Raw genomic sequence first — 15,644 nt, 5'->3', positions numbered from 1 at the left:
CTTCACGACAGTTTCTCTGCGAAAAAAGATTTTGTCTATAATCACTATTTGATGATTTCAGTAGCTATTATGAGTACATGTTCGACAATAACTACGATTACGTACGCGTATAAAAACCATCTTTTAATATCGACACCACTTGTCCACTTAGGGATGAATTCCTCTTTAGGAGATATATATGGCTCGGTAATTAAAGATCGTAGATATATATTGAGAACATTATCAATATCCTCCCTAGGAGCACAATTTTTATTCAACATGATTGGCTCCCTCTATTAAGGAATATATATTTTTTCATCAACAATTCAGTTTGTAGATAACTCAATTATTTTTAACTCATGGCATGCCCTGCAGGGACATAAACAAATGCCAAAATACATGCAACAACATATGAGATTTTATTATTCTTCTTGTAAGAATAAAATGCTTCAAGCATATCATAATGAAATGAATAACTTCTCCACCTTATACCAAATTGATGCAAGAATTATGATGAGACCAATTCACGACGTTCTTATAACGACTGCTTTCCTCCCTATAACGGCGGGAAGTCTCATCACATCTAATTGTATTCATGCAAAATGTTTTATGGGTGAGTGACCTTGGATCCAAGTAGGTCATCTGAAAAACTTTTTTTCTTCGGATAATATTACAATTAATAATTTTAAATCACCCATGCTCATATATGTCATTAAAATTTGACAGCGTATAATTTATCAGCGTGCACCCTGATTAGCATTTATTATAAAAGATAGTCATATGCCCTTGTATTGGTACGTCCACCAAAATTTGAACCTGAAATTCTGCTTGATTGGTACTAATCAACCAATATGCCGGAAACGTTTAATGTTGTAAAAATTATGCTCTCGTAGCAAAGAATATGACATATATTTTGAGTTTGAACTCTAAATTCTCTTTTGCGAGAAGCAATTTGGTGGTTATTTGAAAACTACCACTGACACAACTCAATCCAATTATGTTGTGTTTTAAAAGTATTTTGATACTTTTACAAGTATTATGATTATGTCTTTTACACCATAGTCAACTTGCATCTCCATATTCTTTGAAATGAGAGACGATTGAAGAAATGAATTTATTCAAATCTTGCAAGCACAAAAGTGCACCAACTCAATCAATTATCTGGACTTAATATCATTTTGAAATGATAATTTTGTTTTCCATATTGATCCATTAAATTGAAATTGGATACTTCATAATTAAACATATATTTTTCAAAAGAAAAGAAAAGAAAAAATCATGTTAATATGTGATGAAATTTTCTCCCCATGGTTAGAGTATGAGGACCTCAAAGGTAATCAACCTTACTAGCGCCAACTTCTGGTGACAAGTTATCGTGCCAATGGAAAATGTCATGAACCTTTGATGATGAATAAGCCTTATAAATGGCACCATGAACCTTTTGCAAGAATATTGGTAATTCAACATCATGTGTCATCACGATGCTTTTGTTAATGACAGTTTTATAACTAAACCTTCTCAAGGAAAAAACAACAAAAATTTACGTCATTCTTCTACAAAAACTTCAGGTTATGTATATGAAATCCATGAGCATTTTGTATCGTCTACTCATCTTGGTAGAACTTTGGTGTCCAAGCAAATTATGCTTAAGCATGAATAGTCCAAGGCCATTAAACTTCAGGTTAATGACAACATGAGAATCGATTGTTCGAATCTCTATGGCGCACCCCATAAAAGAGAGCCTTAAGATTCTTTACAACGTGCTTCTGGCACAAAATAAATTTAGTAATAAATACTCCATAAAATGCTCAGTGGTAGTTACACCAAATATTTTTTAAATTCCACAGATTCCTCAGGAATCCGGAATAACATAAGAATTCAATATTAATAACATTTACACCACCAGAAAGATACACGCTCTTCCGGAGCGGTCTATCATATTATTCGAACCCAATATGATATTTTAACATTTCCCAAAACCCCTACAAGGTTATAAAATGGTTCAAAAAATTTATGTTTGTTTTTCTGTTGTTTTTGAGACAGATATCTCTATCATCTGTATCAATACTGGATATATTACTTCTGGAACTATATCCTTTAGTTTAGATCGACGAGAGAAAAATAATAAACCATTAACAACAACATTTAGTAACTATGGGCTACTTGGGGAATCCATAATTTATGGATATTCCTGAAATCCAAAAATTTCCATGGACCGCTTCTGGAGTCTATATTTATGGATTACTGCTGGAACCCACAATAATCTGGATTGCAATAAAAAAATTATAATTTGCATGTTAGACTACTTCTGGAGTCAATAACATCTCATGGATTGCTTTTAGAATCCATTAGTTACACTTATTAAAAAAAATAAAAATAAATTAGACATACATTTAATAATAAAAAAATATTATAATAAATTTCCAATTTCGTCATCTTCAGGGTTGACGAAATATTATATACATGTGTGCTCATGGAAACATTCTTATGACAAGAGTTTACTCAATATCAGTACCAGGTTATTTCGAGAACCGTTGATAAAGACTGTTTAACGCTTTTTACAATCACTTCAAGGACCGACAGGGGAAAATTTATTCACACCTCATAAGGAATGGTGGAGAGACCAAATATTAGAGGAGATTTAGTGATTCATAAAAAAAAAATCCATCCTCAATATCGCATTTGGAAAAATAAAATTTTGGTCATTAATTAATAAAATCGTATGACCAAATTAATGTAAAGCACATACTCCCAATTTATGTGAATTTTATTAATCCAAAAATAAATGAACGTTCTACCAATATGCATTTTTTTCTTCTTCAGAACTTCATAAAGTTGGTCATGAAATTTTTTGAGAAATCCAAATTATCGGAAAAACAAACCTTTATGCGATCATAACAGTGGTGACAAGATTTTGTTACTAATAACTCATACCCTTTATTTCTGATCAAACGACTATCGTTTGCGACCATTAAAAGTCAATATGATCATAATTGACATCACAAAATACACATAAATTCCAATTTATGTGAGTGTCATACCATTACCAAATGGTTTTCAAAGTATTTTGTTCAAATAAAAACAAAATAAAAATATTTTTTTCTTTCATAATCTTTTTTTTTAATTGATTAACTTCGCAAAAATTAGGTAGTAATAATACTTACAAGAAGAAAAATCGATCTTCATGAATATTGCCGCTTTCTTTCCAATTGATCATATTAGGAGATACATCTAGTTTATAAAAATTATAAACCAAAAATCACATCTAACTTCTAATCTTCATAGTTCACTATAGTAGAATCCACGTGATGATAACGTGTTGTAAACTAAATTAAAAGATGAACTATTGCACAAAAAAAAATAGAGAGAGAAGAAGATAAAATTTCTCATTACTAGATATTAGTATCCATAACAAAGGAATGAGCCTCAATTTATAGGCTAATACAGGAGAGGATAATAAAGATAGCATTAACATTGGGAAGTAATGGAATGCATTCTCGTAACAAAGGTATTAACCTAAGTTATTACACTAAATGTGGGGTTACCAAGAAGTGAAGAGGTGGAAGGGAAGATGATAAGGTGGTGGTGTAAGAGGGGTGGAAATCCGCCAAAGAATTAATTTACAACACATATATATATATATATGATTGTAACCGTTTATTAAAGATGAGTAAGCATAGACCGTCGATTTTATGAGTTGTACTTCCATTGTGGATTACGCTGACCCGGTACAATTAAGTACATCATGAAGGAAGTGTAGTGATTTTCAAACATAATAACCAATATGAGAATGAGTTGTCAATACCACATAATAACCAATTAAACTTTACCAAATATCCTCACCATAGTTACTGCTTTAGAGAAGGCTTATTTCGGCCAATAGAAAGCGGAGATCTCATCATTGTTCAACATGAGATTTTTATTCGGCTATGCCTTTAATGAAGAGATAAACAATGCAACCTATGTCAGTATGAAGAAAAGTCTGTTAGTCATTTTATACTTCATTGTTCTAGACGACTATAAAATTATTTCATAAAGGGTTTTAATGTAAAGTGGTTCAGACTGAGAAAGTTGAGCACAAACTAATAACATGGAAGTTTCGAAGTAAAGAAAACTGGAAGAAAACTTTTCCAATTATCTTCTTTTTATTTTATTAGGAACCATGGGTGAAAGAAACAGGATGCCAATAACATATAGAAAAACAAAAAAATGTTGAAATCAATTAGCTTAAATTCATTATATTTAGGGATCTCGTATACAATAGGAAATCAATTCTCAACGGTTAGTTAGCTATTGGTGATATGGATAAACTAATGTAATTTGTGAGCGCTATTTGGGTTGTGGATAACCCCAGTCAGATATAATGGGGTGTACTTTTTTTCCTTTTTAATAAACTTATAACCTTTTCCCCGAAAAGAAAAATCCGATGCATTTTAAATACGTGTCTCCGGATCAAATGAAGGATTGACATTACTTTGAAGCCTATTTTGGATCAAGGGCTTACATCTACCCGTTTCTTTCTTTCAACTATACTTTAAGGGGACCGTAAAAATACTAAATAAGCGATCCGTTAAGATGGAAAATGAAACTCTCTTAGAGAAGCCCTTCAAGTGGCCCGATGGTTCTTATATTTTTTCCCATTGATCTACCTATATAAATAAATAAATAAACTCTCCAAAGCAATTTGGAGCTCAGCTGAGGTGTTTTTTCTTCTATTTTTGTGTGCTTTTGCATATAGGAGTGCAATAATGCCGCTGATTCGCTGGTTAGCTAAATTCAATAGTATCTCAGATCCCTTCTTTCCACTTTTCTAAAGAAAATAAAACCAACTTCATCTCCAAGGATCTTAATTATTTTGTGTTTAAGTTTTAGAATAAAATGATTCTTTCCTATTAGGGTTTTAATTTTGCTTTGTTTGCCGGTTTCGGCTTCGTTTCTTCACCTTCATGGTGATTTATGTCTTCACCTTCATGGTGATTCTCTTTTATTTTAATGTTTACTTGATCTTGATTATATGTTTGTTCAAGTACATCGCCGGATTCAGGTTACTCTCGATTCTCCGGTCAACAAATTTGCAGAATACTCATATACCATTGGAGCATTACTTCATCAGGAAGATGATTTATCAAATGATCCATAAATATTATGATGACCATCTTCTCTCCGATTCAATCGGTTCTTACATTCTTGTATTAGGTCAGTATTGGAATTCCTTCTCTTTTCTTTGTCGGAATTTTCAATCATGTACCTCTATAAACATGTTACTTGTTACTTTTTGAATTTGATGTACTTAGATCCATGTAATCATGATTTCCATTAATGAAAATTGAATACCAAAAAAAGAAGAAGAATATATTGCATCTCAGATACCTGGATTGCTACTCCTGTGATCCACTCCGGTGTATAGAGGATAATCTAAATTACTTTCCTATTAGAGTAAGAAAACTGAGGACAAATACATAAACAATAAATATCGTCTCCCTAGCCACCGAATTGCTTCAAAACAAAAAAAAAAAACTAGCTAAAATGGGGCATATGCCTCTTAATTGGGGCCTATCAAAATTCCCTTCCACTCCACCAAATTGCTATGGGCTACCAAACTTCTAAAAAATACTAATTTACCCCCACATTAATTCCTAAAACAATCTCATATAAATACTAATTCTTACCATTTTCAGCAAAATCCAAAAAACATGAAAACCTAAATCAAAAAAACTTTCTATTTTCATCCTAATCTTTCCAAATTCTCAAAACCCTAATCAAAATAAAAAAAAATTCATCCTCTTCTCCAACGATCTTCGATCCAACCAAGAAAATGGCTAAATCTCCATCAACCCATTCTATGATTCACATTTTTTTCATTGATTTACATGTTTAAATCTTCGATTTTCGTCCATCAAAAACTCTGATTACACCCAGAATCGGTATATGTTGACATATCCAATAAACTGATTCTGGGTTTTGTTCTTCGACCATGAAGAGCATGCAGAGTAATCGGTTTATATGATGATTAACATCAACCGATTCTAGGTTTAGAAACTAAATATGAAAATACATCACCAGAATCGGTTTATAAGTGCTTTATAATAATCCGATTCTGGATACAATTTTTTTTTTAACTATGCGATCCCATAATCGGGTTTTATGTGCTTGTTAATTTCCCGATTAAGATTGTCTCTTCAGATTCCATTCCACAATCGGTGTTTATATATGTATCACATAAACCGATTAATAATGTTTGACACTCTTGTATGTTTTGTTGTTGAGAATCGGATTACATATGTTTAGTTATATACCGATTGTTAACTTGATTGTTTTTTTATTTTTATGTAAATATGGACTTCGGTCACCTAGCTGTTTGTACCATGAGTAAAAATGCCACATAATGGGCCAAATTACTACTTAAATCACCTTCTGGCCCTCATCCAAGCCTGTCACCTTTTTGCTACTTAAATCACCTTTTTACACTTGAGATCTTATTTTGGAGGATATTCTTAGGGAACCACAACCAGTGCCAGAAAGAAGCCTCTATGAGTTTGCTTCTGGGAGCGAGACCCGTCTTGAACAAGCCCTCGCATTGATAGACAAGCTTGCACTAGAAGAGCTTTATGAGGTCATGAGGTTCACTAGGATAAGGAGAAACATGATTTTAGCTGAGAGTAATCGCCATGGATTTATGGAAAGTATGTGGGAAGAAATTGCTCAATTTCAAGCCATGGCTGAAGCAAAAGCTGCTGCTATTGATGGTGGTGCTGCTGCTGTCACTGGTGATGCTGGTGCCGGTACTCCTGCTGATGGTGGTGCTGCTGCTGATGCTGCAAATGCTCCCGGTGGTGGTGCTGCTGCTGATGCTCCTGCTCTTTAAGTTTTTAAGTTTAAGTTTTAGATATTAAAGGTTTAAGTTTATAAGACTTGTGGTTGTTTTAATTTTTTAACGCTCTTTTGGGATGGTTAAGGTTCTTATTTTGGATGATCATGGTGTTGAACTTAATATGCATTTAAAGTTTTAATTATAATTGTGTGTTGCTCAATAATTCTGCCAACAAACCGGCTACTCGATATGTCAACATAAACCGATTGTTTAGATTCCATAAATGAATCAGTTTATGTGTGGGTTATGTATAATCCGATTCTTCATGCCTTAAAAATGCTATTTTTCCTGTATGTTTTTCAATCTACAATCGGATCACATATGCATCTATATAAACCGATTAGTGTCATGAAATTCAATTTTTTTACATGTCTTTAATCGGTTTATATTGGTCACAAGAAAGACCGATTCCTGCTGGCATAAAACACAATCGGATTTTACAGACCTTTGACAAGACCGTTTATTTCAAATTATTTCACTTTTTCAAAAAAAAAAGCCGTTAGGGACTTTCTCTATATATAAATACCTCATCTTTGGACCCCATTTGCCCCAAAATTGCTCATTTTATTCCCTCTCACTCCATATACTCCAAAACTACTCATTTCATACCTCCAAAATGGCATCATATGATTCAAATGAAGATCTATCCATCAACAAAGCATGGTACGCGGAAACTCGAGTTAGAAATCAGTCCTCCGTAAGGGTGGATGCCGCTACCTTTTGGGCAAGGGTATACAACAAATATAGGCAAGGGTACGCGGAAACTCGAGTTAGAAATTAGTCCTCCGTAAAGGTGGATGCCGCTACCTTTTGGTCAAGGGTATACAACAAATATATGCAAGACTTTGGGAATCCTGAACAAGTCCATGATAGGCACCTAGTCATCGAAAATGCGATACTTGCTTTTTTAGCTATCCAAAAACGGATTTTAAACGCTAGCCACTTTAGCTACTCCATTGAACAATTTGTAAGTATTTTTATGGTTTATTTTACGTAATCCAAGTTGTTTGATCTTCCTACTAAACACCACTAACAAAGTAAGTTTGCGTCGTGATTTTGTAGCACGAAGCCGTGAAAGCGCGCTACTTGGAGGAAAAAAGGGAAGCATTCACATTTGATGCAAGCTATCACTTCATGGTATCCAAGATCCCGGAGTAATGTCCCGGGCTTCATGGAGGGTGGATCGGACTTGGATTCCTCCGACGAAGATTGATGGTTTTAAAAGTTTTTGTGTAGGTTTTGTGGATAGATCTCTATGTAAACCCTCACGAGCAAGGTTTTTAAAATCGTGCGATTCACGATTCGAATCGCACGATTCGCTCCATTTCCTACCAACCCGTTGCGAATCGTATTTATAAATCGTTGTGCTTGAGAATCGTTAGTCAACCAAGCTTGACTACGATTCATGGTTTTATGAGAAAGTCCAAAATGCTTTTTATAAAAATGAGAGCACTCAGTTTCGAACCCATGAACTGTAGCGTCACTCTCCAACCAATGTTTTAGCTCGGTTGTTGGTGCAAAGAATCAATATATTTTAGATTTATAAGAACTAAACATAAAAAATCAAGCCTTAGGATTTATTTTGTATCGTTCAAGGATATTTATAGGCATACATTTACGATTTAATAATGAACCATGAATCTTCGATTCATGATTTAACATACGATTCGATTCGAAAATTTAAAAAACGATTCACGTTTCGATTCACGATTTAAAAACCTTGCTCACGAGACTATAACTCGTCCACTAGGGTTGCCTAGGGGTTTAAAGGCTTGATGCATGTGCTAAATGCATCCTACAATAATGAAATGAATGAAATAAAAAATTCTTATGAAAGACAACAATCGGTTTATATATGTCACATAAAATCCCTATTCGGAAAATCGGATTATACATATGCCAACGTCAACCGATTGTTGAAGTCATCTGTTAATTTTGGAACACCAACCCAAAATCGATTCACAAGTGCATGAACGTAAACCGATTCTGGGTACTGTTTACGAAAAAAAATCAAAAAAATTAAGTTGTTTGATGTTTTGAAGAACTCTTTACATTAGTTGATCTCACATCTAAAACATAATTAACACATAATACGATTAATTAGTGCTAATTAAACAAGGGTAAATTAGGTACTTAAGTAATTGTTGGATAAGGGATGGTGTGAAAGTTATCTCAATGACCTTTTTTGTCATCTAGTAGTAGGCCCCAATTAAGTGGCATAAGCCCCAATTTAGCCACGAAAAAAAAAACAATAAAAAACAAACAGTGAATGTCTTTGAAAGCCCTATGATTTCTAATCACCCTCGTATCAGTGGTCCACTAGACCCTAAGAGCAAGGACTATGGGGGTTGAGAGTCTCTTTCAAAATGAAAGAGTTGATCAAATTTGATCAAATTAGGTCATATAATGGAAAGAGAGAAACGCCCTTCCCCAAAACTCTATCACATACTCTTTCAATCGGACGAGTGCCTGAAAGTGTTCCCTACACGGCTGATTATTTGCCGTGTGAAATAATTATCAAAAAAACGACAAACGGTTTGATGTATATATGTAAAATGAAAACAGAAGGCAAACAATTTTCCGTTTAAATTGGTTTCTTTTCAAACGGCCTTTGAATTGCCGTGTAAATAACAAAGTAAAAGGAGACGAAATTGCTGATAAACAAGATCACTTGTAGTAGAACTGGACGTACGATTTTTAGTTTCGTCCTGTAATTGTAATCGTTGTGATCTCGATTAGAATTGAGATGAAATTGCTGATAAAAGAATATTTTCTTTTTGCAAGAAATTCAAATTCAAGTCGTCTTACCTTCGATTGGAAGTCTCGGACGTACTTGGGATTGAGTCTTTGAGAGTTAGGGTTTGAGAAAGAGTGTTCAATTTTTTAAGTTTGAAAGAAGTGAAAAGGAAACAGAGAGTTTTATTTTTTATTTTTTGAAGTTTGATAGAGTTTCAGGAAGAAGAATCGAGATTAAAACCTAACCTCTATAGCCTACAAGCATACAATTCGTTGTTCATTAAAAAAAAAAATTGGACGGCATTTTGTTTGATGTCCAGATAGGTTCTTCTCTGCCAGACGGCAAATATTCCCCCTATAGGCTTTTATCACTCTATCCCTTTGCACTCGTTCAGCTAGACATTTTTTCATTTTGAAAAGGATAGACTGTTTTAAAGTATATCGCATAGTCCTTGCTCTAAATACATTGATTATCAAACCTCCCTCGGTATCCGCTCACCAAATATCTCACACCTTCAGCAGAGCAGACACGCAGTAACCTTTCAGATATGCGGACGATTCTAAAAAAGGCATTTTGGTCATTTTCAATTACTATCTGATAAAACTAAATAGTCGGCAACTGTCGGCCGACAAATCTGGAGATAAAAGCGGCAAAAAGGAAAAACCAAAACTTAATTCAAAAATTTTCCTTGAATCCCAAAATTAGATTATTATCTTAATGTGAAAAGAATCTCCTTTTTTGCATTTTTTACTGCTTCAATTAGTTGTATCTAAATAAATTAAATAAATAACCATAATTTGTTGTTTCATTTTTATTTTATTTTTTCCTCTCACATGAAAGCTGTCTATGTTTCCACCAGTGCGTAAAATTCGCTCCACCACTCACAACCACCAATTTCAAAACCCTAACTCCCTAATTCTTACAATGTTGTTGTTATCGTTATTCCTCCTCTGCAAAGAAAAACCCTAAATTATGCAAAGGACTTTTTCATATGCTTCTTTTACAAGATAAAGAATATAATGGTACATGTTCTTCTTTCTTTTCCTGAATCTTAACCCCCTGTTCATCTCCTTCTTCGTTATAGTTTGAATAAGTCTTTTTTTTTTTTTTTGTAAAATGTATGATGAACTTTCAGGGTTTTTTCTTGTGTAATCCAAAATTGTTTGATCCTCAGTGCAATGTAGTAAAAGTTACATCTGTTCATTTTTGGGGCTTTTGGTCTTCATTTTGTACTTTTTTTTTTTTAATCTTATGATGATTTAATTGTCTTTGTAGGGTAAGAATTAGTATTCGATATAGAAATGTTGAATACAGAGATCTGATCATATTGAATTTACTGGGTATGATTATTTTGTAATAAAGATTGTTGTTGTGTTTTTATTTCTCTTGATTGAGTTTGGTTGAAATGACAAAGCAAAAGCTTCCTTCTTGTGTATTGATTTTGTTTAATTTTGGTTTTGGGTGCAGCTGAGGAGATTGGATATCAATAAGTAATATATTGTTTGGGAGTTATGGATGTTGCCGAGGTTGAAGAAAGTCTTTTTGCAGCCAGTGATGCTAAGGTATTAAAATTATATGTAATTAATATGCGTAAAGGGATTTAGAGTTGGATGAATGCAATTTCTTCTCCAAATATCAATTACGGGTTTTGATCAGAAGTTTCTTGCCTCTCCCCGGAGAGGTCATGGTTGTTTGGCAAGGCCTGCCTCGGATATGATCCTTCTATCCACCCTGATTATATGAAGAGAGGAAAATACAAAACAATTAAGTCGGAGCAATATTAGCAACCCGAATTTTGATATTGAAATTATCGACGATCAACTAGGAAGGGCACCAGAAAGTTCTGTGTTTTTGTCTTGGGTTGAATATATCATTTGATGCTATACAATGCTGTTAAACCTCTCAATTTCAGATTACATGTTTACGTTTTTAAGATTATCTGGTTTAGATAATTAACTTTCACTATGGTTGCATATGCAGCTGCATCGAGGGATGTGTAGCGTGCTATCTGGGATTGTTTGCAAAATATTGGAAATCTTTCCAGTTTTAGAAGCTGCAAGACCTGGAAGCAGATCGGGCATCCAGGCCTTATGTGCAGTGCATGTTGCACTTGAGAAAGCCAAGAATCTACTTCAACATTGCTCAGATTGTAGTAAACTTTACTTGGTATGTTACATTCCCTCACATATTTTGTATCAATATCTTACATAGTCAATAGCTGCAGGATCATTATATATGCTGGTGGCAAGCTCATGGTGCTAGTAGATAGTCTGTCTTATGGAATCAAGCTTTCTTGATTTGAACGTGGATAGCTTCTTCACCATTTATCATGTCCACTGTGCACGGTCCTCCTGTAGACTAACTTCAATTCTGTTCGAGATTTTGGGTACCTCGCACTCACTGATTGCAATTATTTCTGTTCCTTAGGCTATAACTGGGGACTCTGTTCTCCTAAAATTTGACAAGGCTAGGTCTGGTCTCGCTGATAGTCTGAGGCGCGTTGAAGATATTGTCCCACAATCTGTTGGTCTCCAGGTAACTATTGTGCAACATTTTTTAGCTCACAGTTTAAATTCCAGCAATGTCATGCGACTAAGCCTTTTACTTTTAATTCATAGAGATATGGGGAATCACTTAACTATGCAGCTTCTATTATTTTGATGGAGAACCATTGGTTAATATCAATTGCCAGAACAAAGCTTACTTAAGTACTATGAAACAAACTGCAGAGAGAATACTGAGCTACATATATGTACATATGTATACATATAGTGCCTTCGTCCTTATGCTTCAGTTTCTAATGAGTTTCTATCCTTTATACTTCTGCTAATTTATCTTCTTTTTATAGATTTTAAATTATATATCCCAAATAGAGGTTTCAACTTCCAACTACTATATGTCCTTTCTGATTCCTAAGAATTAGTTGTAAAACTAGGTTATCAAATTATTTAAGGTTCTATTGGAGATTATCTATTTTTTTCTTTCTGAAAGAGTAACCTATATATTTTGTTTGCCATCTCATTTTGTTCTCTTTCTAGATTTCAGAGATTGTAAATGAACTGGAAGCAACCGTGTTTTCACTCGACCAATCAGAGAAGCAAGTTGGTGACGAAGTGATTGCTTTGCTCCAGCTGGATAGAAAATTTAACAGCAACTCTAATGCCAATAATGAGCTTGAGACCTTTCACCAAGCTGCCTCAAAGCTTGGAATTACTTCTTCAAGAGCGGCACTCACGGAGAGAAGAGCTCTTAAGAAGCTTATTGAAAGAGCCCGCGTTGAGGAAGATAAGCGAAAGGAGTCCATTGTGGCTTACCTATTACATCTCATGAGAAAATATTCCAAGCTATTCCGAAGTGAGTTTTCAGATAACAATGATTCACAAGGATCAGCTCCGTGCTCCCCCACAGTACTGGGCTCTGAAGAGAGTGGTTGGTCTGGAGGAAACAGCCAAACCTTTGAAAGGCAGCTTTCAAAACTCTGCTCTTTCAATTTTAAACCTATCCGCAAGAGATCGGAGCCGTTGCCAGTACCACCAGAGGAGTTGAGGTGCCCGATCTCATTGCAGCTCATGTATGATCCTGTCATCATTTCATCTGGTCAGACTTATGAGAGGATCTGCATCGAGAAATGGTTTGGCGATGGTCACTATACCTGTCCTAAAACCCAGCAGCATCTCGACCATCGATTTTTAACTCCAAATTACTGTGTGAAGGGTCTCGTTGCTGGTTGGTGTGAACAGAATGGAGTACCTGCTCCTGAGGGACCTCCAGACTCACTCGATCTCAATTACTGGAGGCTGGAACTATCTGAGTCTGAGTCCACGAAATCAAGATCCAACGGAAGTATCAGTCCTTCCAAGTTGAAGCCAGTTAAGGTGATTCCTCTGGAAGATAGTATTGTTGAAGAAGCCAATGGGAGCGAAAAGGAAGAGGAATCTGGCCAGGACTGTGAAGTGGACACGTTTGAAAGGTATCATAGCTTACTAGGGATCTTGCGCGAAGAGGGAGACATGAAGAAACAGTGCCAAGTGGTAGAACAAATACGGCGTTTATTGAAGGATGACGAAGAAGGTAGGATGTTTATGGGGGCCAATGGGTTGGTTGAAGAGCTGGTGCGGTTTTTGAGTTTGGCTGTCCGTGAGGGGACTGCGAATAGTCAGGAAACTGGAGCCATGACTCTCTTCAACCTCGCTGTTAACAACAACAGGTATGCGAATATATATATACTTTTCGTAAATCTAGTTCGGTCTTCTTCAGATATTCATAATCGAAAAGCTAATATGCTAGTTTGCTATCCTGGTTATTGAATCACAAATCAGCCTGTAAATGTTCCTAATTTATTAGCAAGTATGTTCATAATGCTGTATTCTTTATGTCGAATTTATGAATCTTTACTTGGGCATCTTTTACAGGAATAAGGAGATGATGCTATCTGCCGGAGTAATTCCTGTGTTGGAGGAAATGATCCTAAATCCAGAGTCGTCTGAACCAGCTTCTGCTCTTTATCTGAACCTTTCATGTCTAGAAGAAGCAAAACCGATAATTGGATCAAGTGAAGCAGTTCCTTTCTTAGTTCAAATCCTCCAAAGTGACAAAACACAACAATGCAAACTTGACGCCCTCCATGCAATCTATAATCTCTCCACAAACTTGTTGAACATTCCACACCTTCTCGCTGCCGGGATCATAGAAAGACTCCTGCATCTCCTTGCAGATCACGCGTGGGTCGAAAAAACAATTGCTGTATTCATAAACATAGCCTTCAACAAATCAGGCAGAGAAGAAATTATCTCAGCACCAGGTCTTGTAAGCAAACTAGCTGATATCTTAGACATTGGCGAACCGGTTGAGCAAGAGCAAGCCGTTGCATGTATCTTGAGTTTATGCAATGGAGATGAAAAATGCAGCGACATGGTGCTGCAAGAAGGGGTAATTCCTTCATTGGTTTCGATTTCAGTAAATGGCACAAATAGAGGTAAAGAAAAGGCACAGAAACTGCTAATGTTGTTTCGAGAACAACGTCAGAGAGACCTTTCACCTGTTAAGGTTGAGAAGCCACCACCAATACAAGTACCACCAAAGAGCAGTGAAGGGAGTTTCCTCACTCCACCAAGAAAAAGCAATGAAGGTAACTTACCGACTCCACCACGGAAGAGCAACGAAGGGCGGTTACCCACACCACCGCCTGCTCCAGAGCGTAGACCCATGTATAAATCAGCATCTAGAAGATTGGGAAGAGGTTGGAGTTCTATATGGAAGAACAAACCCTTCTCAGTTAACCAGTATTAAGAGAGATATGTATGTCCCTCTTTTGGTTAGCTATGTATATTCCTTTGTTTGTAACAATTTGTTGTATTACTAGAATTTGTTTATTATTTCTCCTCCGAAGAAAGAAGAAAAGAAAGGAGAGATGTATAGGTTACTGTAATATTTTGTATGCTTTATAGTGATCTTTTCAGTTGCTCCCATTTGGGCAGGAACAAAGTAATTTATCAACCATGAAAGTATCATCTAGCATCCGTGCTATTAAAAAAAACAAAATACTTGAGAGGATTCGAGAGACCCGAGTTTTGAGGCCCGTTTCTATGAATTATGATGGAAGGATTTCTGTAGGGACCATGGTTTTTTTGAGCGGACCATGGTTTTATTAGGCCACATTCCCTATAATTATAAGGGGTGTCCTAAAGCATTGAAATGACTAACCTAACCTTAATCTAATTTAATTTAAAACTAAACCCATTAACCACCTATCTCTATTATAAAAAGAAGTGGTGTGTGTGTAGCCTTACAAATCCGACCATCGATTTCGTCATCCCACGGCACGGATCGGTTCGTTATATGTTCTATATAAACGTCCGTCCGATCCGTTGAGTTTCCTGATATGGCCATGTTTCGATTATATGTAAAACAAACTCACATCCCTTGAGTTTCCCGATTTCGAATCGTTGCTGTTTTGGTTTCCTTAATCGGTACCAGCTCATGATATTAATATACATCACTCCATTAAATTCGTCATCATCTCCAATTATTTGTTTCTGCATCTCAGAAGAAGAATTG

At 35.4% G+C, this 15,644-nt stretch overlaps 1 protein-coding gene across 2 annotated transcripts; it reads left to right on the top strand.

The window, feature by feature from the left end:
* The first annotated feature begins 10,330 nt into the window (after positions 1–10,330).
* On the top strand, positions 10,331–15,101 carry LOC113281489 (U-box domain-containing protein 6-like). 2 transcript variants are annotated; one of them, XM_026530255.1, is made up of 7 exons: positions 10,331–10,609; positions 10,863–10,927; positions 11,055–11,149; positions 11,568–11,753; positions 12,015–12,122; positions 12,626–13,794; positions 14,000–15,101. In XM_026530255.1, exons 3-7 carry the CDS (start codon positions 11,099–11,101, stop codon positions 14,874–14,876), a joined length of 2,391 nt encoding a protein of 796 aa, XP_026386040.1. In that variant the 5' UTR covers positions 10,331–10,609; positions 10,863–10,927; positions 11,055–11,098; the 3' UTR covers positions 14,877–15,101. The 2 variants fall into 2 exon arrangements, with proteins under 2 accessions (XP_026386040.1, XP_026386039.1); XM_026530254.1 differs by lacking the exon at positions 10,863–10,927 and having other exon boundaries at positions 10,332–10,609.
* The last annotated feature ends 543 nt before the right edge of the window (positions 15,102–15,644 follow it).

The sequence above is a fragment of the Papaver somniferum genome, chromosome 5, assembly GCF_003573695.1.
Source record: "Papaver somniferum cultivar HN1 chromosome 5, ASM357369v1, whole genome shotgun sequence".
Taxonomy (NCBI): Eukaryota; Viridiplantae; Streptophyta; class Magnoliopsida; order Ranunculales; family Papaveraceae; genus Papaver; species Papaver somniferum.
Note: the sequence above shows the minus strand (reverse complement) of the source record. Positions and strands in the feature narration are given on the sequence as shown.